Below are 20615 nucleotides of genomic sequence, written 5' to 3' on the forward strand. Positions count from 1 at the left end.
ACCTGAGTCTGAGCCCACCTGAGTACGAGCCCACCTGAGTCTGAGTCTACCTGAGTCCGAGTCTACCTGAGTCTGAGTACGAGCCCACCTGAGTCTGAGTCTACCTGAGTCTGAGTACGAGCCCACCTGAGTCCGAGTCTACCTGAGTCTGAGTCCGAGCCCACCTGAGTCTGAGCCCACCTGAGTCCGAGTCTACCTGAGTCTGAGCCCACCTGAGTCTGAGCCCACCTGAGTCCGAGTCTACCTGAGTCTGAGCCCACCTGAGTCCGAGTCTACCTGAGTCTGAGTACGAGCCCACCTGAGTCTGAGTCTACCTGAGTCTGAGCCCACCTGAGCCCACCTCAGGGCCGGAGGAGCCGCTCTTCAGTCTGTTGTGTGGCTCTGAAAAGAGCCGCTGTGTTAGAGCCGCTTCCGGTTAGGGGTTAGGGGTTAGGGGTTACTTCTTGGCGGGCTTCTCGGTCTTCTTGGGCAGCAGCACCGCCTGGATGTTGGGCAGCACGCCGCCCTGAGCGATGGTGACTCCGCCCAGCAGCTTGTTCAGCTCCTCGTCGTTGCGGACCGCCAGCTGCAGGTGCCGGGGGATGATCCGGGTCTTCTTGTTGTCCCGGCCGGCTCCAGGATCTCGGCGGTCAGGTACTCCAGCACCGCCGCCAGGTACACCGGGGCTCCGGCCCCCACCCGAGCCGCGTAGTTCCCCTTCCTCAGCAGCCTGTGGACGCGGCCCACCGGGAACTGGAGCCCGGCCCGGGAGGAGCGGCTCTTCGCCTTGGCTCTGGCCTTACCGGCACCCTTACCGCGTCCAGACACGTTTCCCGGTTTTTATTAAAGCAAAGGATTGACAGCGTTCAAGCTGAGAATAGCGTCTCTATATACGGACTGGCTGCTCGCTGATTGGTCAGACTGAGCCTAACTATGAGCGTCCAATCAGAACAAAGCTCTTCTTCTTCTTCTTCTTTAATGGTGTTTGAGGCGCATTGCCGCCACCTGCTGTAGTTTATATTCAACTATTAAAAATAAAGTAAGGTGAAGGTGAACTTCCAGACTCCCGTCTGTTCAGGTACCGTGTTACCTGGAGCCTGCTCAGTGTGTTCAGTTAGTTCCACATCCTGAACAGGAGTTTCCTCCAGTTACACCTGGTTTAGTGTGTGTGTGTGTGTGTGTGTGTGTGTGTGTGTGTGTGTGTACTGTACATGATCTGGTGTTGGTCATCTCAGACCAGCACTCTGTCATTTAGGAGAAGTTGTGTGTTTGTTGTTGTTGTGTCTCAGGTTTGATGTTTGTGTTGAAGTGACACAGTTCACAGGAAGCAGCCGACCCAGCTCTGTTCACAGGAAGTCATGAGCCGACTTTCAAAACCACATGAACAAAGCAGATCCTCGCTGACAGGACGAAGCTCTGACAGGTGAAGCAGAGTCATCACTGTGGGACTCGAGCCTCTAAGACTGTGGAGGACGCAGGATCAGTGACGCAGAGCATTTTCTACAGTGTCGTTTTTAAAGGCTGAGCTACAACAATCAGTCAATTAACTGAAGTCAAACTAAAGAAGATTCATTGGATTTGAGCTGTTGTGCAGGTAATTATAACATTTGTCTGCATTTTCAATTAATGAAGAAAATTATCAACAGATAGTTAAAATATGATAATTATTTGCTGCTCTTTAGTAACTATTATTATTTTATAAGATAAGTAATAAGTAAAGAAGCTTTAGGTGATATGATAGAAAAAAGTAGCAGAACCCAAACTATACTCCTGGGGGGGGGGGGTGATGATGATGATGATGATGATGATGCTGCTTGTCCTCTCAGGTTCTCTGCTCTCTTCACTGACTCCAGGACGGATCAGCTGATCCTGGTTCCTCCACACAGTGACTGTTTTCATTAGACGCCTGTTCTCAGATGGTTTTCGCTGCTGATCAGAGGCTCTGTGTTTAACTGTTTCCTGTCTCCACAGTCGGACTCAGTGACAGCAGGACGGTTGTTGGTCGAACAGGTGAGAGCGTCACTCTGCCGTGTACATATGACGTTAAACATCATGGACGACTGTCAGTTTGCTGGAATCGAGGAGATCTACCAATCTCAGGCTGCAACAACCAGATCATCAGCACAGATGGACCAAGCAGAGTCTCCAGCAGGTATCAGCTACTGGGACGAGTGGAGGATGGAGATGTTTCCATGACGATAGTGAACCTCACAGAGACAGATGCTGGACGGTACGGATGTCGGGAGGAGATACCTGGGCCGTTCAATGATGACAAACATCACATTGATTTGAGTGTTGAACCAGGTGAGACCTTCTTCAACAATCACAGAGATGTGAAGCATTCGACCACAGGAAGTTTTAGGGTGTTGATTTCTTCCCCCCAACCCCCACCCTGAGACGCACTGTGGGTTTAGAACAAGAGGTTATGCTTCTGCTTTTACTTCTGTACGTGCACAGCTGTTGATACCAGACACCACAGACCTCAGATACTCAGTACCTGAGTGTTTCAGCAGCTGCACTGCCTCTGATAGATCTACATATAAAGCAGTGGGAACATCAGAATCAGAATCAGAATCAGTTTTATTGCCAAGTATGTTTTCACATACAAGGAATTTTTTCTGGTGATTGGTGCAATTGATCAGCAACAGTGGGGCTCTCTAGCCTTGTTGATAAGGCTAATAGCAGATGGGAAGAAGCTATTTTTGTGGCGAGAGGTTTTGGTCCTGAAGGACCGCAGCCTCCTGCCAGAGGGGAGTGTCACAAAGAGTTTGTGTCCAGGGTGGGAGGAGTCAGCTACAATCTTCCCTGCACGCCTCAGAGTCCTTGAGGCGTACAGGTCCTGGAGGGACGGGAGATTGCAGCCAATCACCTTCTCAGCAGAGTGGATGACACGCTGCAGTCTGTTATTGTCCCTCTCCGTGGCAGCAGCGTACCAGATGGTGATGGAGGAGGTGAGGATGGACTCAATGATGGAGGTGTAGAAGTTCACCATCATAGTCCTTGGCAGGTTGAACTTCTTCAACTGCCTCAGGAAATACATCCTCTGCTGAGCTTTTTTGATGAGGGAGCTGATGTTTAGCTCCCATTTGAGATCCTGTGTGATGGTGGTTCCCAAGAAGCGAAAATGCTCCACGGTGGCCACGGGGGAGTCACACAGGGAGATGGGGGTGGGTGGGGCTGGGCTCTTCCTGAAGTCCACTATCATTTCCACTGTCTTCAGAGCGTTTAGCTCTAGGTTGTTCTGCCTGCACCAGGTCACCAGACGGTCAGTCTCCCACCTGTAGGCAGACTCATCGCCATCAGAGATGAGTCCAATGAGAGTGGTGTCGTCTGCAAACTTCAGGAGCTTGACAGACTGATGGCTGGAGGTGCAGGTGTTGGTGTACAGGGAGAAGAGCAGAGGAGAAAGAACGCAGCCTTGCGGGGATCCAGTGCTGATGGTCTGGGAGTCAGACACGTGCTTTCCTAGCTTCACGTGCTGCCTCCTGTCAGACAGGAAGTCGGTGATCCACCTGCAGGTGGAGTCAGGCACGCTCAGCTGGGAGAGCTTGTCCTGCAGCAGAGCCGGGATGATGGTGTTGAAGGCAGAGCTGAAGTCCACAAACAGGATCATCAGTTTAGAGCAAGTTTTAAATGAAACCTGGACGTCTGCAGGTCACTGAGGGGAGTCTGTAACCTGGAGAGGGTCTGGGTCGTGTCAGATCTGATAGTGAACAGGATGGGATCATCAGCATAAAGACACACACTGCAGTGAAATATTGAAGTACAGTGGGCACCTGCTCACCTGTTTCCTACACCGAGCTTCCCCGCCCACTCACACACCTGTTCCCACTTCCCTCATCATCCCGGCCACTGTTTGAACCTGCTCCCTGTCACTTCATTGGTTTATGTGCCCTTGTATTTTTTCTGTGTGTCTGCTGCCTGTGTCTAGTTACCTGTGGCATGTACCTGCCTCTTGTCCACCTGTCCACCTGTAAGCCAGGTATCGTGGTGAAACTGCTTCACTGCACCAGCCTGTCTTCTTGAATCAGCTGATTAAAACCCACAGTGGTGAAAACAACGTGGATCATTAATTACAAATGTTGTGTTGCTGTTGTGCAGTTACATTTACTGCAACTAATCAACTGCAGAGTAGACAATCTGCTTCCTGTTTACCCTGGTTTGTACTGACAGGTCATGTGATGCAAGTAAACAGGTGAACAGTCGTTAGTCGTCTGTTTGGTAAAGTCCATAAAACTGGTCTGCAAAGTCCAAAACAAAGCAGACAACAGGTGAACGTGAGTGGGAGGAGCTAAACAGCTCAGGGACAAACTGAAATGACATGAATTTCCTTTCAGGAACTTTTATTGTTGTAGTTTCTCTCAGATTCTGGAGTTTTACTTTGATATCCTGTCGCCTGTTTGTCAGCTCCCTCCACCACAACCATCAGAGGTCAGACAGGAAGTGATGTCACCACACGGAGAGGAAGTGACATCACCCCCCCAGAGTCCAGAGTGATGCTGGATCAGGAGGTCAGGGTGAGTCAGTAACTGCTCCTCACTGTAACACAGGTACTGTACCTGGACAGGTACAGTAATTGTCCAGGTGAACCCAGTAAGGTGGAGTGTCTGTATTTCAAGTCATGTGACTTTATTCTGAAGGAGCTGATGACATCACTGAGACTGTCTCTGATGTTCTGTCCTCCATCTTGAATCTCATGTTAGGAAGAAGCTGAACACGCTGAGTCAGTATTTCATCAGTTCATCACTAAACACAACTGTTCATACAAGATGTAGCTCAAAGGGCTTCACAATCAAATCCAATGGCAGAGTAACATGAGCACGAATGGAAGGAAAATCAACTGAGACAATAGAAAGACAGTAGATGATAAGAGAGAGAGATGGAGAGAGAGAGAGAGAGAGGGGGAGAGAGAGAGAGAGAGATGGAGAGAGAGACAGAGAGAGAGAGAGAGAGATGGAGAGAGACAGAGAGAGAGAGAGAGATGGAGAGAGATGGAGAGAGAGGGGGGGGGAGAGAGAGAGATGGAGAGAGAGAGAGAGATGGAGAGAGATGGAGAGAGAGAGAGGGGGGGGGAGAGAGAGAGAGAGAGATGGAGAGAGAGAGAGATGGAGAGAGAGACAGAGGGAGAGAGAGAGAGATGGAGAGAGAGACAGAGGGAGAGAGAGACAGAGGGAGAGAGAGAGAGATGGAGAGAGAGACAGGAGAGAGATGGAGAGAGAGAGAGACTTTTAGAAAACACTTTATTACTAACACATCATCAATCACATCAAAAACCGGTCAGACATAAAAACTCTAATTAAGATGGCTGGTGAATGTGAGCTCTCCCTGCTCAGAAACTCTGCACAGAGCTCGGTCACATCCCCACTGCTCCTTGAAGACGTCCATGTTCTCTGTGGCCTTGTGGAAGCAGAACTCCAGCCTCAGTCTGGCTTTAACGCTCTGCCTCCACAAGGCCACAACATCACATGTGGGTCCATCCTGCAGTTTGTCCCTGCGTGTCAGGTAGACCGCCAGTTTGGCTTCTCCTAATAAAAAATTAAGAAGTTGGCACTTTGCTTTTTTTTCTTTACTGTATGTGACTCCACCAATAAAAACAGAGGCAGAGAACACAACATTAAAAAGGTTAAAAATCCCAGTTAAAACACTGAACAGCTCAGTGAGTCTCCTGCACTCAGTAAAAACATGAAAGATGGTCTCAGACAGACTGAAGAACGGACACTCATTCACAACGCTACTGTTAAAAACAGATAAAAAAGCGTTAGTGGCAATAGCACCGTGTAAAATCCTCCACTGAAGGTCTCCAGTCCGTTTCTTTAGTGGAGGCTTGTAGAGAGTCCTCCACTGTGGACTCTGTCCCCCCAGTCTGTCCGTCCACACGGTGGCTGCCCTGTTGAACAGGCCCTTTGTGTTGGTTGCCTTCACGGTGTTCCTGTATATTGTCTGTTTGTCTGCTCTGTGGAGGCTCAGCTTCTTCTGGTTCCAGACTTTTAAGAGAGGGCCACCGGGCTCCTCGGACCCAGGGCTCAGATGGAGATCAGGGAAGGTGTCCGTGGGGTCGGGCTCAGCTCCTCCTCTGCTGTGGCGTAGGAGGAGGCTCCTCTCCTTCACTGAGAGCTTCTGCCTCCAGAGCTCCAGGCTTCTCCTCACCAGCCGGACAGAGTGCACCCCCAGCACAGAGCTCACAGCCTGGGCATCAGTGAGCGCCGGCCCCGCCGCATCCACCAGCTGTTTTAGGATGACGGTCTTAGAGCGACACAGCGCCCCCATCAGCCCAGGCATGGTGTTGCTGCAGACGTCTAGTCTGCCACCGCAGATCAGAGGTTCCTTCAACAACCAGTGCAGAGAGTCAGACCCTTGAAAGTTTTTCCAATTAAAAAGAGCACAGGATTTAAAAACACCCTGATAAAACGGAGGCAACCCACTTAACTTAAAACATTTAAAGTCAGTTAAAAACAGAGCAGCATCCAGCCCCAGACTGTTCACACGCCTGAATATGCAGCTGGCCACATCCCTCCACACTAAGTCAGACGGCCCTGTCAGATACCTCTGAACAAACTGTATCCTAAAGGTGGCCGTTCTACTGGCCAGGTGGACCAGGCCCTGCCCCCCCTCCTCTCTGGATAAAAACAGAACTGACTGTAGCACCCAATGGAAACGATCCCAGAAAAAATTAACCATTTTAGCCTGGATCTGGGCCAACAGACCTGGCGGCGGATCCAGACAGGCCAGCCGGTGCCACAGCAGAGAAGCTACAAGATTGTTTAAAACCAGCACTCTTCCTCTGTAAGACATTTGAGGGTGAAGCCATCTCCATCTTGACAGCTTACCTTCTACTTTTTCAGCTATGCCCTCCCAATTTTTCTTCACCATTTTTTCATTTCCCACGTAGATACCGAGGTACTTGAGGCCGTCTCTCTTCCAGGTCAGGCTTTGAGGGAGAACCGGGAGGCCCTCACGCCACTCACTGACAGCAAGGGCCTCACTCTTCCCCCAGTTCACCCTCGCAGCCGACACAACAGAGAACCTGTCAGTAATGTGGGCTACTGTGTCGACATCACACTGATCTTTTATAAAAACAATGACGTCATCTGCATAAGCAGATAAAACCACATTACTATTAAAACCAGGTAAAAACAGGCCTTGAACACTCGAGCGTATTTTGTTGAGGAGGGGTTCCAGGGAGAGCGCATAGAGCATCCCAGACAGAGCGCAGCCCTGCCGGACGCCTCTATGCGCTCTAAAAGGAGCACACAAGCTGCCGTTGATCTTAAGCACACTCTCAATGTCACTGTACAGCACCTGGATCTTGGCTATGAGACCAGCGCTGAAACCAAACCTCTCCATGGTCTTCCAGAGGAATTGGTGTTCAACGCGGTCAAAAGCCTTTTCTTGATCTAATGAGATCAGTCCAATATTTATCCCCAATGAACTGGAGACCTCCAAAACATCCCGAATAAGGTAGACATTGTCTACCATGGACCTGCTGGGTACACAGTACGTCTGGTCCCGATGGATGACCTCCTCCATGGCTCCTCTCAGTCGAATGGCCAAGGCCTTGGAGAGGATGTTATAGTCCGTACATAGGAGAGACACAGGGCGCCAGTTTTTTATGTCCTGCAAGTTGCCTTTTTTTGGCAGGAGGGTGATGACGGCTCTGCGGCAGGACAGAGGCAGTGACCCGGTGGAGAGGCTCTCGTTGAACACTTCCAGGATGTCCTGTGACAGGATTTCCCAGAAGGCCTTATAAAACTCCACGCTGAGGCCGTCGATGCCCGGGGCCTTCTGGCCCTGCATGGTTTGGAGGGCAGCATGTAGCTCCTGTACCGTCAGGGGGCGCTCCAGCTGGTCGTTGGTCCTTTCAGAGACCTGTGGCAGCTCAGCACAGAAGTCATTAAACAGTTCTTCATTTTCCTTGTAGTCACTTTCAAATAATGAGGTGTAGAACTCCACGGCTCTCCCCCTGATCTGGCCTGGTTCAGACAGCTCTTGTCCTGTGTCTGACAGCAGAGAGTGGATCAGCTTCCTCTGGCCCTGCTTCTTCTCCAAGCCAAAGAAGAAGCCAGTAGAAGCATCCATCTCGGTGATGTCCTGGATTCGGGACCGGACCAGCGCACCCTGTACTTTAGTGTCCAGCAGGTCGGCTAAAGCCATCTTTTTGGTCTTGAGGATTTCAATACATCCTTGATTTCCCGTGGACTCATTCAGATGTTCCAGTTCCACAATCTCAGTCTCCAGATCTCTGATAGATCTGGTGATGTGACGAGTGACATTGAGTGTGTGCTGCTGACATAACATTTTTACCTGAGTCTTACCAAAGTCCCACCACTGCCTTAAGCAGGTAAACTCACTCTTCCTCTGTCTAAAACCAGTCCATAAATAACTAAGAGCTTCTCTAAAACTTTGGTCAACTGCTAAAACTGAATTAAAATGCCAGTAGGCACTTTTAGGTAAAATATTTCTAATAAAAACACGACATAAAACCAAAGCGTGATCTGTAAAACCCACTGGCAGAATCTTACATGTTTTAAAAACATTAAGATGGTGTTTAAAACAATAAAAACGGTCAAGACGCGCTAAAGACATCCTGTCCTCTCTAACGTGGGACCATGTGTACTGTCTGCAGCTTGTGTGCAACCTTCTCCATACGTCCACCAGGCCATGGGAGGAGACCAGCTGCTTCAGAGCCTGCTGAGAGGCCGGATGAGGCTCTGCATGGTTTCGATCTAAAATCTCATCTTCAGTACAGTTAAAGTCCCCACCTAAAAACACATAATCCGTTGAGCCACAATCTTTTAATTTGTCGTTAATATCTCTAAAAAAGAGCTTCCTCTCTGCACCGTTATTGGGAGCGTACACATTGATAAAAACAACAGTAAAATGATCAAACCCGGCTCTGACTAAGAGACACCTCCCCTGGATGACGTGCTCCACAGTCAGTGACGTCGGAGTAAAACCTTTGGAGAACAGGATGCCCACCCCTGCACTGAGTGCAGTGCCGTGGCTAAAAACCACCTCCCCTTCCCATTCTCTACGCCACTCGCCTTCATTAGCACCGTCACTGTGAGTCTCTTGTAAAAAAACAACATCCATCTTTTTGAGTCTCACTGCTTCGAACACGACAGCTCTTTTCTTAACCTCTCTGGCCCCACTGACGTTTAAACTCCCCACTTGAAAGGTGTCCATAAAAGGTGAGAGATTTAAAACAGTACAAAAAACAGTCAATAAGTTAAATAAAATATAAAGCAGTGTCTTCATCATTAACAGATTTCTTTTTTGACTTTAAGAATCAGTTTCTTCAGTCTGAACACTTCTTGATCAGTAAAGTCCGATTCGGTTTTATTCCTGACGTGACGTCTGGCTGAGGTGTAAAACATCTGTTTATCAGGAAAATAATGTTCCAGATTCACACCTTTCATGTTCTTGGTCTCCTGGAGGAACGTTTTCAGCACTTTGGCTGAATAAGCCTTTTCTTCCTGACTGGCTGATTTCTGAGTGTGATACAGATCACTGTCATCAGAGACACAGCCTTCACTGTCACTGCTGTCTAACTGCTCCACTGTCCTACCTGTCTGTCTGTCTGTCTGTCTGCCCGTCTGTCTGCTGCTCTTCGCCCTGACATCTACATTTCTATCTCTGCTGCGGCGCTTTAGTGGGACTGACGTGCACGCAGCCTCTTCTTCTATCTTCTCCACAGCTTCACCTGTCTGTTCACCACCTGCTTCACCTCTGTTCTCCTCTTCATCCTCCTTCTCACCCACCTCACCTTCCTGAACTTCAGTTTCCTCAGTTAAGTTACCCGTCTCACCTCCCTGTTGTCCACTCACTCCTCCTGTCTCACTCCCCTGTTGTCCACTCACTGTCTCACCTCCCTGTTGTCCACTCAGTCCACCTGTCTCACCTCCCTGTTGTCCACTCACTCCACCTGTCTCACCTCCCTGTTGTCCACTCACTCCTCCTGTCTCACCTCCCTGTTGTCCACTCTCTCCACCTGTCTCACCTCCCTGTTGTCCACTCACTCCACCTGTCTCACTCCCCTGTTGTCCACTCACTCCACCTGTTTCACCTCCCTGTTGTCCACTCAGTCCACCTGTCTCACCTCCCTGTTGTCCACTCACTTCACCTGTCTCACCTCCCTGTTGTCCACTCTCTCCACCTGTCTCACCTCCCTGTTGTCCACTCACTCCACCTGTCTCACCTCCCTGTTGTCCACTCACTCCTCCTGTCTCACCTCCCTGTTGTCCACTCACTCCACCTGTCTCACTCCCCTGTTGTCCACTCTCTCCACCTGTCTCACCTCCCTGTTGTCCACTCACTCCACCTGTCTCACTCCCCTGTTGTCCACTCTCTTCACCTGTCTCACCTCCCTGTTGTCCACTCACTCCACCTGTCTCACTCCCCTGTTGTCCACTCTCTCCACCTGTCTCACCTCCCTGTTGTCCACTCACTCCACCTGTCTCACTCCCCTGTTGTCCACTCTCTTCACCTGTCTCACCTCCCTGTTGTCCACTCACTTCACCTGTCTCACCTCCCTGTTGTCCACTCACTTCACCTGTCTCACCTCCCTGTTGTCCACTCAGTCCACCTGTCTCACCTCCCTGTTGTCCACTCACTCCTCCTGTCTCACCTCCCTGTTGTCCACTCACTCCACCTGTCTCACTCCCCTGTTGTCCACTCTCTTCACCTGTCTCACTCCCCTGTTGTCCACTCACTTCACCTGTCTCACCCCCCTGTTGTCCACTCACTCCTCCTGCCTCACCTCCCTGTTGTCCACTCTCTCCACCTGTCTCACTCCCCTGTTGTCCACTCTCTTCACCTGTCTCACTCCCCTGTTGTCCACTCTCTTCACCTGTCTCACTCCCCTGTTGTCCACTCACTTCACCTGTCTCACCTCCCTGTTGTCCACTCTCTCCACCTGTCTCACCTCCCTGTTGTCCACTCACTCCACCTGGCCCACCTCCCTGTTGTCCACTCACTCCACCTGTCTCACTCCCCTGTTGTCCACTCTCTCCACCTGTCTCACCTCCCTGTTGTCCACTCACTCCACCTGTCTCACTCCCCTGTTGTCCACTCTCTTCACCTGTCTCACCTCCCTGTTGTCCACTCACTCCACCTGTCTCACTCCCCTGTTGTCCACTCTCTTCACCTGTCTCACCTCCCTGTTGTCCACTCACTCCACCTGTCTCACTCCCCTGTTGTCCACTCTCTCCACCTGTCTCACCTCCCTGTTGTCCACTCACTCCACCTGTCTCACTCCCCTGTTGTCCACTCTCTTCACCTGTCTCACCTCCCTGTTGTCCACTCACTCCTCCTGTCTCACCTCCCTGTTGTCCACTCACTTCACCTGTCTCACCTCCCTGTTGTCCACTCAGTCCACCTGTCTCACTCCCCTGTTGTCCACTCTCTTCACCTGTCTCACTCCCCTGTTGTCCACTCACTTCACCTGTCTCACCTCCCTGTTGTCCACTCAGTCCTCCTGTCTCACTCCCCTGTTGTCCACTCTCTTCACCTGTCTCACTCCCCTGTTGTCCACTCACTTCACCTGTCTCACCTCCCTGTTGTCCACTCTCTCCACCTGTCTCACTCCCCTGTTGTCCACTCTCTTCACCTGTCTCACTCCCCTGTTGTCCACTCTCTTCACCTGTCTCACTCCCCTGTTGTCCACTCACTTCACCTGTCTCACCTCCCTGTTGTCCACTCACTCCTCCTGTCTCACCTCCCTGTTGTCCACTCTCTCCACCTGTCTCACCTCCCTGCTCTTGGAGCCTGCAGTGCCGCCTGCAGCTCTGCTCTGCTCAGACCCGCTCGGACCCTCGGTACCGGCTCCGGTGACATCACGGCTCTGCCAGGTAGACTGGTGACATCAGTGCTGTGATGTGTTCAATGTGTTGCTTGTTGACAGATGTGGAGCACAGCTGTCCAGCTGCAGCTGGTTACAGCTGTAACCAGATGTTGACCTGAACGTCGCCCTCAAGAGGCCAAACCAGAGTCTGACACATTAATATCAGGACAGTGATTTAAAGTAAAATTATAATTTAATAACTGGTTTAACTGGAAGTCCAACCAGAGACCACAGACTGACAGGAGGCTGGACCAATCAGAGGAGGAGGACAATCAGACATCAGAGTCAATGTGGAGCTGAATATGTTTAGTTTATTGATCATTGATTATCAGAATGAACCAGTTCAGTGGTGATGGACTGAGACTTGATGTTGTGACTGATAAAACAGGAGCAGGCAGGATTCAGTCTCTGTCAGTTTGTTCTTCTTCTCTTACTCATTAAAAGTCTCTGTCACTTTGCTCCTCAGTTATTTCTAATATTTGTGCATCAGTGTTGATGTGTTAACATTTTATCATCAGTTAAATCAGTCTGAGAAAAAAATCATGTAATTTATCATGAGTGGTTTACACTGTGGATGTGAGTGAGACATTCATGTAATTTATATTTATCATAATGTCACAAATGTTCAGGTCTCATCTTAATTTTATGACTAAAAGCAAATTTTTAAAATGAAGAAGAACGTTTTCAAACATCTGTAATAATATTTTGCGGGGGGGCATCTAGTGGCAGAGACGCAGGTTTACAGAAGCTTTAATTCATGTTTTTATTCCTGAAAAAGTTTTTTGTTTTTAAAATGTCAGATGACACTTTTTTGAGATTTACATTTTTGTTGAGCTCAATTAGAAGACGACCACAGAGACCGTCTTCAGGACGCCGTCTCTCTGTGGTCGGCCATGTTGACCTCACAGGGACCAGGTCACCTCATCAACCCAGTTTCACTTCCTGTTTGTTTGGACCATTTTGTTTTGACCAGATGTTTGTGAGGACTTGATACTGGACTCAGATGGCGTCCAGTTCTCACCTGTCACATGATCCCACTGCACACGCTCATGACTCTTCTCAGCTCTGGGAGTTTCACAAATATAAAACCAGCAGTGACCACTGGGGGGCATTAGCAGCCCTGCATCAGCTCTATTGATACATCCTGGATTCAGTAATCAGTTTCCCAATGATGTCATCACAGTGGCCCCACTGCATGATGGGAGATGAAAGTCAGAGGTCAGCAGATGTGAGACGTCAACATGTCCCAGAGGCAGCAGCAGCACAGAGCAGCTGAACAGGCCGCCAGACACGAGTCCTCCACTCCAGCTGCACCACCCCGGTCCTGCTGCTCCACCACAAACACTGTCGGGGGGGGGGGGGGGGGGTAAAAAGATATTAACAATACTCTTTTTTTTTTTCAGCAAACCACAGATTTTCTTTGCAATGAGGAAAAGCCCAAAGGAACCGTGTGACCTGCTCCCTTCAACCCCCCCACACAGATTCAACAGAGCATCTTTACAGCACAGTTACCTACAGTGTTAACCAGCTGTTGGGGGGTTAGGGTTGGGGGGGGGCAGCAGGAAACCAGAGCAGTTCAGTGGACTGTCTACAACAACAGGTGTAGACCTGAGCCCCCAGTCTGCATCCAGACACAGTCCAGACCTGGACCAGGTTTATACCCAGACTGAAAACAAGTCTCTTCTTCTTCTCTTACTCAATGAACCGATAGAGCCTCAGTCAGTCAGTCAGGGACATGACAGTAGGGCTGCCCCCCGCTGAGCTCGTCCCGGTCAGTGTCACTGCAGCAGGAAATGATCCTCCAGCGCAGTCAGCTGACCCGTTCTGGTCCTGACAATGAACGACTCGCTCAGACTCAGGTTCATCACAGCTGTGTTCTTTGAATGTGGAACAAGTGACTGAGGTGGAGACCTTTTTATTCACCCAGGAAACTGCCATGCGTCGTAAGCTAGGTGGCTAACAAGCTTAAAGCTAACAGAGGGGAAGCTGCTGGAAACAGGCCAAGGTCAAGTCACAGAGGTACAGGTGGAAATAAAGATGGGCGGAGCCTCTGTGACGTCACCCTCAGGTTTCTGAGCTCAAAGTGAGCTGCTCCACCGTCAGCATCTTGACTCCGGCCTTAACTCCCAGCTAATCCAAATATGGTCAAAGAGGTGGGGCATGTGTGGAGCTGAGACTTTGGTGCATGTTGATTTGTGTGAAGCATACGCTCACCCACCTGTCACTCAAAGAGGCCATGCCCTCAATTCTCCACTACTTCAGTCCTTAATAAAATGTAAACAGGTGAGTTCTATAAATTCAGCCGTACAGGTGTCATGAAGGAGGAAATGATCTCTAGAGACCAGACTCTAGTGGTCATTAGAGGAACTGCAGCTTCTGGTGTTTCAGTCTGTGTGAACCACAGGCTAGAAGCTAGCAGGACTAGCCTCGCTCTGCTTGTATGATTATTTTTGTGTGCTTGAGTCCATAGTATCAACTACATACATTTATTCAGCACAGATTTTGTTTTCAGTTTTTTCTGATATAATCTAATATAATTTCTGTGGCTCAATAAATTTGAGTTTGAAGCAGCAGATTCAGAAAACATCACAATCTTAAGTTTTTTTATTGAGCTCATCATCATCACAACAGCGACAGAAACAAACAACAAACAAACATGAACCATTACAGTCGGGGACAGATGACTGACGGGCCCACTGGGCTCAGGGCCCGGGGCCCGAGGGGTCAGGGGCCCCTGTTTGAAGTGACTGACAACAAAGAGACAAAACAACAACAAAGAAACAAAACAACGAAAATCCACATCTCCTCTGGGGGTCGGGGGCCTTGCTTCTCTGTGGGGGGGTCTGGTCCCTGGTCCCTGTTGTCTGATAGTCCGTCCATGTGTAACGGTCCAATCAGGAAGCTGGACCTTCACAGACTCGCAGAACTGTTCACTTTATGAAACGGTTTATTCCTTCATGAAAACATTTTGCCTGATTTTTTTTTTTTTTTTTTTTTTGCTCCATCTTGTTCCTAGGATCTGTTTCCCAGGAGCAGCTGCTGTCGTCACGGCGGCCCCACTGCATGATGGGAGACTCAGTGAAGGTCGAGGTCGGGAACAGAGGAGCAGTTAGACATCATATCCCAGAGGCAGCAGCAGCACAGAGCAGCTGAACACGCCGCCAGACACGAATCCTCGGCTCCACCTTGATCCTGCTGCTGCTCCACCACGAACACTGACAGAGAGGGAGCGCCGCCACCACCACACAGCTTAGTTCAGCAGGTCTGACCAGTCATCACCAAATATCTCACATCGTTCATCTGTTTTACTTTGGACACCAAGTCCAGTTTCATTATGTTGATGAAAACTGGGAATGACCTTCATTCGTGATGAGTTTAAATGTTTCCGTATAAAGCAGCACTGTGGAACGGAGGCCGAGCTACGGCGCCCTCTGCAGCCACATGTGGAAACTGCTTGAGGGTTAAAGGTCTTGGAAGCAGCAGAAAACAAAGCTTGTCAGGCTGCGTAGCCCCGCCCACTAAACTGAAACAAACACACCAAACTCTGTTTATAATTCTTGATATTTCAGTCCTGGCTGAATATTGGACACCAACACTGGTTTTTATTAAGGTCTGAGTCTTTTGAACTGATCTACAGTTCGGCTTCACCTTTAACTTGTCAGGCGTGATAAACCGTACATACCTGAACAAGAAGAGGCGTTCAGGGCTCCGTTCTCTCTCTTATGATCCACTGAACCATCAACATGATGCTGACGTTGTTACTTCAGGTAAAATTGTTGCATAATGTTGATTTAGATAAACTGTTATTTTTGTTCAGAGGATCTTTCTGCTCAGTGGGAATCATTTAAATGTCGAGTAAAAACCGTCAACTAGTTTATAACTGGCTCATTAACTACAGGATATATTATATATTTTATATTATTGTGGCAGATCTTTGTTATTTTTACTTTTTATAACTTTTCAGTGTTGAAATCACAATGAATCTTTCTCATTGTGTGACTCTGACCTTTGACCTACCTGTCTGTTTTGGCGGCTCCCCGTACGGCCTCGGACCATCCCAGTGGCAGGAGGCCCCGTGGGGCCCGCTCTGGTACCCCTGGTACCCGGGCTGAGTCATGAAAGCCCCCGGAGGTCCCATCGGCCCCGGTGGCCCCGTTGGTCCTGGGGCCCCGTGATAGTAGGAGTGATCTCCTCCACCTGCATAGGTCTGAGGGAAGGTCTACAGAGAGGATGGATGGAGTTGTCATAGTAACAGTGATGGTCATGTGACACAGGTTGAAAAACCTAATTAAAACATTTTAACCTTTTTCTTCTTATTTAACAAAAAAAAGTCAAAATTCTTGATGCTTGATGGAGAACAAACTAAATATCATATTTAATTGTTCTGTCTGATGATGTACAAAAATACAACAACATTTTCACAGATTTTACAGGTTTTAAAATAAATCACAGGAATGAATCCACTTCCACTTTCTACTACAGTGGGTTTAATGTTCTCCTCAGTTGTTTCTACTTTTTAGAATAAAGTAATAAAATCCACTCATAATAGTTATAGTTTATATTAGAAAAGTCAGAAAATATTTTGACATAAAAGTAAAATTTCAAGAATAAAGTTGTAATATTTGATGTGGTGTGATAACATTTGTGTGAAAAAAAGTTATAATCTTCCCAAAAAATGTAATATGAGTAAAAATGCTTTTAAGAATTTCAAGATTAAAGTCATAATGTTAAGAAAATAAAATATAAGAAAGTAATATTCTGAGGACGTTTTCCTCCTGTAAAAAAGTTTAATTTCAGTTTCTCCATCTTCGTGTTTTATAATAAATCAGAGGAAAAAGTTTTTCTACATTTTAGTGAAAATTCACACAAATTAAATTATTATGATGTGGTTAATGTCTCCTGTCAGGGTTTGGTTAGACAGGTGCAGGTGAGCAGTGCATGCTGGGTACCTGGTACGACGAGCCGGGGAAGGCTGCAGGCTGAGAGATGAGAGCTGTAAAGACACAACAAGAGGTCACATGATCAAAACAACAATGAACACAGTAAAAGTTTCCAGAAGTCAGAACTTCTGAGACGTGATGTTGTGACAATTAAATTTTATTATTTCTGTGATATTTTCAGAATACTCAAGTTTTATGAACTAATACAGAAAAACAGGTTTTAATATTTGAGTGTAAGTTTTTTACAGTTTAGTTATTTTTCTAATATTTGAGCAAGGTGGAATGTTTTAGTTTCAAATGATGGAGGTGAAGTTACAGGTTTCACCTCTGAACACTGTGAATAAAGGTTTGAGTCCAAATTTGAACTCAAGTGTTGGTTTAGTTCATTATAATAAAGTCTTGTACCTTGGTTATGATAACTCTTATTAATAATTCACATAATTACAACCTGACTTTAAATAGAAATATTTCTTTTATTCTGACAGACAAACCTGGGGGGTAGCCGGGGGCCGAGTGTCCTTCCGGGAAATGTGGACGGTACGGAGGAGGTTGTTCAGTGCTCATCTGGGCGGATGGATGGATGATGGATGGATGATGGATGGATGAGTAGAATCTAAGAGAGGAAAGCAGAAATAGATGATAGTTACAGCTTTTTTTATAATTGTTTTTTTTTATTGAAATATTATTAATATAATGTTTCTTTTATAATGATATTTTTCAGTTGTATATTTCTGTATTATTTCCTCCTGTGACTGGACATTACTTTTTTTTTTTTTTTTAATCAAACTGTCTGCTGATATTTCAGTATCATTTTTTGTAAAACTGTGTGTTTTTGTTTTGTTTTTTTGTTTTTTTATTCTCACAACATTTAAACTAAAAATATTCAGATTTTATTTTTGTTCTTATTTTTCTCCACAGTGAGTCTGAGGCCCGGGTCCAGACCCAGACGCCATAATGTCTGAACCTATAACTTAAAAATGAATGACATATAAATGATGAATCTTTTCTGACACTGGTCACATGATTCTCCTCAGCCAATCAGTCAGCGGGTGAGAGTCACTGAGGAGAGAGAGGAGCGACGGGGGAGCGACAGGAAGAGAGAGGGAGGTGTTAGCTTCAGTTGTTCAGTTGTGTTGAAATTGTTGATGTGAAATGTTAAAAAAGAAGAAACCAACAAACTCAAGCTGCACTTTTTATTTCATTTCTCTAAAATAAATTAAGAACTTTAAGTTTTAAGCTTGTTTCTCATTACAGCTTCTGTTTTCATTGAAATAAGAAAAGTTTAATTAAATTTAATTAATGAAATGTATCTTTGAATTTTAATTAATATTTTTTATACTCAACAGATGTGTGCAGGGGCATTTTTAATGATTTAACCTAATAAACACTGGCTTTGGATCCACTGTCAGAGTGTAAACGTCTTCAGCAGGAACCAGTGAGTAAAATCTAGACTTTCTGTAAATTTTAAAGGTTGTTTTAGTAAAATTACAGTTTTCTTCCTCAGTCTCATGATTCTCTGTGATTTGTTGAGAGTAAAAAAAAAGAGCAGACTGATCCTTTAACGTCACCGTGATCCTTTGACCTCTGACGGTTTCTGCAGCGCCACCATCAGGACACTGCAGCCAAACAAAGTGCACACAGCTGATGTCACACAGACACACACAGAGTGTGTGTTACTGAACAAGACCTTCATTGAGCTGCTCTGAGATCAGCTGTTTCAGCCTCGTGAACTGATTCAGATGGTGGTGGAAAATAACTGAGAACATTTACCTGAGTAACACTCAATTTAGAATCAATAATCAATATAAAGGTGCAGTAACTGGATCATGACAGACTTGACTGTAGTTATAGGCAGACAAGGATATGTTTAATTATTGTTCAATATTTGTTATTACAGCTACAGTTACTTTATAGATATAGATTTTACATTATACAGATGTTAAATTTAAATCAAATGTTGCTAAACGTGCTTATTCGTCAGATATTCCATTTAAAAATCTACAATATGGAAATACACACGTCAAATTTGGATGTAAAATGACAATGTTATGACACGTAATTATTATTATTGTTGTTTGTTTGTTTAATAAGTAATTGATTCTATTTTTTTTTTTAAATAAATAAATAAAATTCAAAAATATAAATACAATTTTCAAGCAAAAATAACACAAATGTTACACAAGTTTTCAGGATCTGAATTTTGGACTCGGTTCTGCTTCTGGTATTTTAGGTCTAAAACGTGAATGAATTAACTGAGAAAATAACCAGCAGATGAAGTGATGAAGAAACTACATGTTTCCATGAGGACAGAGTCATGTGTTCATCCGTCTGATGTCCGCTGCCTCCATACCAGCGCTAATCTAATCCGGCTCGTTGTTGGCTCCTGTGTTTCTGACAAACCTCTGTTTGTCCGGAGGAGCCGCTGAACTGGTCCCAGTCAAACCAGTGAGCTGCGCGCTCCACAAAACAAAACATCATGTGACACTTCTCTATACTTTTACTTAAATTTATAGTTTGACTGAAACAGAAAAGAGCAGAAACTTCGCCAGTTAAACAGAGAAAATGGCGCCATGTGAGAAACAGGTCGTTCTCACAGTAAAATCCCTTAAAAAGCTTCAGAATAATTTCATGGAGAAGTTTTCAGTGACGTTACACCAGCGGTTAATATGAGTTTTTAATGAGGAACCTTTAAAATGTTGGTTTTTTCAGTGGAGTTTGGAACGTGGCACTCTTCACATTTCATCATTTGAGGCATCGATTTTCCTTAATTTACTGGATTGAATTAAATTAAAATAATGAACCTCTGAGCAGAATGAGCTTCATTCGTTAGTGCTACACAACATTGTGTTGTTATTCTAACAGATGAGTGTTTAATATTTCAGTCATCTGAAAGTCTCCATATGACATCAATGTTCTTTACGCTAAAATGCCAGACTCCGTTCAAAACTGCTGTAAATGATTATGTCCATTCACTGACAGTCAGCAGGAGCTGCGGACTCAGTTCACACAGTCACTGCAATGACTTTAAAGAGTTTTCTCAATCCAGGTAAGAAGCGGGAGCTCAGTGTCACCGGCTCTAAACGTGAGGTGTGTGGAGGCCGAACTGAGCCGAACTGAGCCGAAGACCAGAACCGAACCAACCAACGGACTCAACCATGTCCCCTGACTGTGTAGCATCACTTTAGATTGAATCGTTTTTAAATTGTAGGATTTCTCAGTGGAGTTTGGAGCGTGTGATGGACCGTGAGCTTACCTTCAGTGGAGGACGAGCTTGCTTGTTGAGTTATTGACTAGTCGACTGATCGATGAGCGTTTGGAAACAGAGGCAGCGGGACAGGGTGAGGGCTGACACCGAGCCCCTCCCCTCTCTGTTTCACCCCCCTCCCCCTTCATTCGCTGTTGTCTCATTTATCATATTTATTCAGGAAAGAACCGAGCATTTAAAGCTTTTTAGATCATATCACTTTAATGTTAATGTCTTTAATTGATAATTATGTTTAACTCCAACAATAAACTGAAAGAGTCAGTAACGGTCCTCCGGTCAGATCCAGGACCCCGGGAGTCCTGACCCCCCACCTGACCCCCCACCTGACCCCCCACCTGACGCCTCCAGGTGTTTCTCTGTCACCTGTTGAAATCAAACAGCCTGAAGCGTTTGGACTCAAACTGGTTTGGACTGAAACTGTAACAACACAACAACAACACAATCAAGGATCTTTGTCCTGCTGTTGTAAAGGTTTGATGACGTCAGTCGTCTCCATGTGGAGTCGCTGATGTTTTATTGATCAGTTATTGACATTAATCAGTCCAACATCAACATCTCTTTGAATTTTCCAGGGAACAAAACACATTTATTA

General features: G+C 46.6%; 2 protein-coding genes and 1 pseudogene across 3 annotated transcripts; 1 reads left to right on the forward strand and 2 right to left on the reverse strand.

Moving 5' to 3' along the window:
* Window positions 1-328: 328 nt before the first annotated feature.
* LOC139637236 (late histone H2A.L3-like) lies at window positions 329-819 on the reverse strand (annotated as a pseudogene).
* Window positions 820-1713: 894 nt separating this feature from the next.
* On the forward strand, window positions 1714-14966 carry LOC139637237 (T-cell immunoglobulin and mucin domain-containing protein 4-like). Its single transcript, XM_071505801.1, has 4 exons — window positions 1714-1726; window positions 1951-2283; window positions 4387-4496; window positions 14835-14966. The coding sequence occupies exons 1-4, from the start codon at window positions 1714-1716 to the stop codon at window positions 14883-14885; spliced, it is 507 nt and encodes a 168-aa protein (XP_071361902.1). The 3' UTR covers window positions 14886-14966.
* On the reverse strand, window positions 14408-20164 carry LOC139637597 (cysteine-rich and transmembrane domain-containing protein 1-like). Of its 2 annotated transcripts, none has more exons than XM_071506433.1 (5): window positions 20012-20164; window positions 17250-17371; window positions 16768-16811; window positions 15836-16037; window positions 14408-15341 (listed from the first exon to the last, which is right to left on the reverse strand). In XM_071506433.1, the coding sequence occupies exons 2-5, from the start codon at window positions 17320-17322 to the stop codon at window positions 15337-15339; spliced, it is 324 nt and encodes a 107-aa protein (XP_071362534.1). In that variant the 5' UTR covers window positions 17323-17371; window positions 20012-20164; the 3' UTR covers window positions 14408-15336. The 2 variants fall into 2 exon arrangements, with proteins under 2 accessions (XP_071362534.1, XP_071362533.1); XM_071506432.1 differs by having other exon boundaries at window positions 14408-15033; window positions 20012-20162.
* Between the last annotated feature and the right edge of the window lie 451 nt (window positions 20165-20615).

The sequence above is a fragment of the Trachinotus anak genome, unplaced genomic scaffold, assembly GCF_046630095.1.
Source record: "Trachinotus anak isolate AG129_WGS33_773 ecotype Australia unplaced genomic scaffold, CSIRO_AGI_Tana_v1 ptg000020l, whole genome shotgun sequence".
Classification (NCBI taxonomy): domain Eukaryota; kingdom Metazoa; phylum Chordata; class Actinopteri; order Carangiformes; family Carangidae; genus Trachinotus; species Trachinotus anak.

Bases quoted from the DNA above. Each gene is read 5' to 3' on its own strand.
- LOC139637597 (XM_071506432.1), bottom strand. From the start codon at position 17,322: ATGAGCACTGAACAACCTCCTCCGTACCGTCCACATTTCCCGGAAGGA. The intron at 16,038-16,767 runs GTACCCAGCATG...TCCTCTCTGTAG, and splicing joins TCCCCGGCTCGTCGTACCAG to ACCTTCCCTCAGACCTATGC. The intron at 15,034-15,835 runs GTAGGTCAAAGG...CCTCTCTGTCAG, and splicing joins GGAGCCGCCAAAACAGACAG to TGTTCGTGGTGGAGCAGCAG.
- LOC139637237 (XM_071505801.1), top strand. The intron at 2,284-4,386 runs GTGAGACCTTCT...CCTGTTTGTCAG, and splicing joins TGATTTGAGTGTTGAACCAG to CTCCCTCCACCACAACCATC. The intron at 4,497-14,834 runs GTGAGTCAGTAA...TCTTGTTCCTAG, and splicing joins TGCTGGATCAGGAGGTCAGG to GATCTGTTTCCCAGGAGCAG.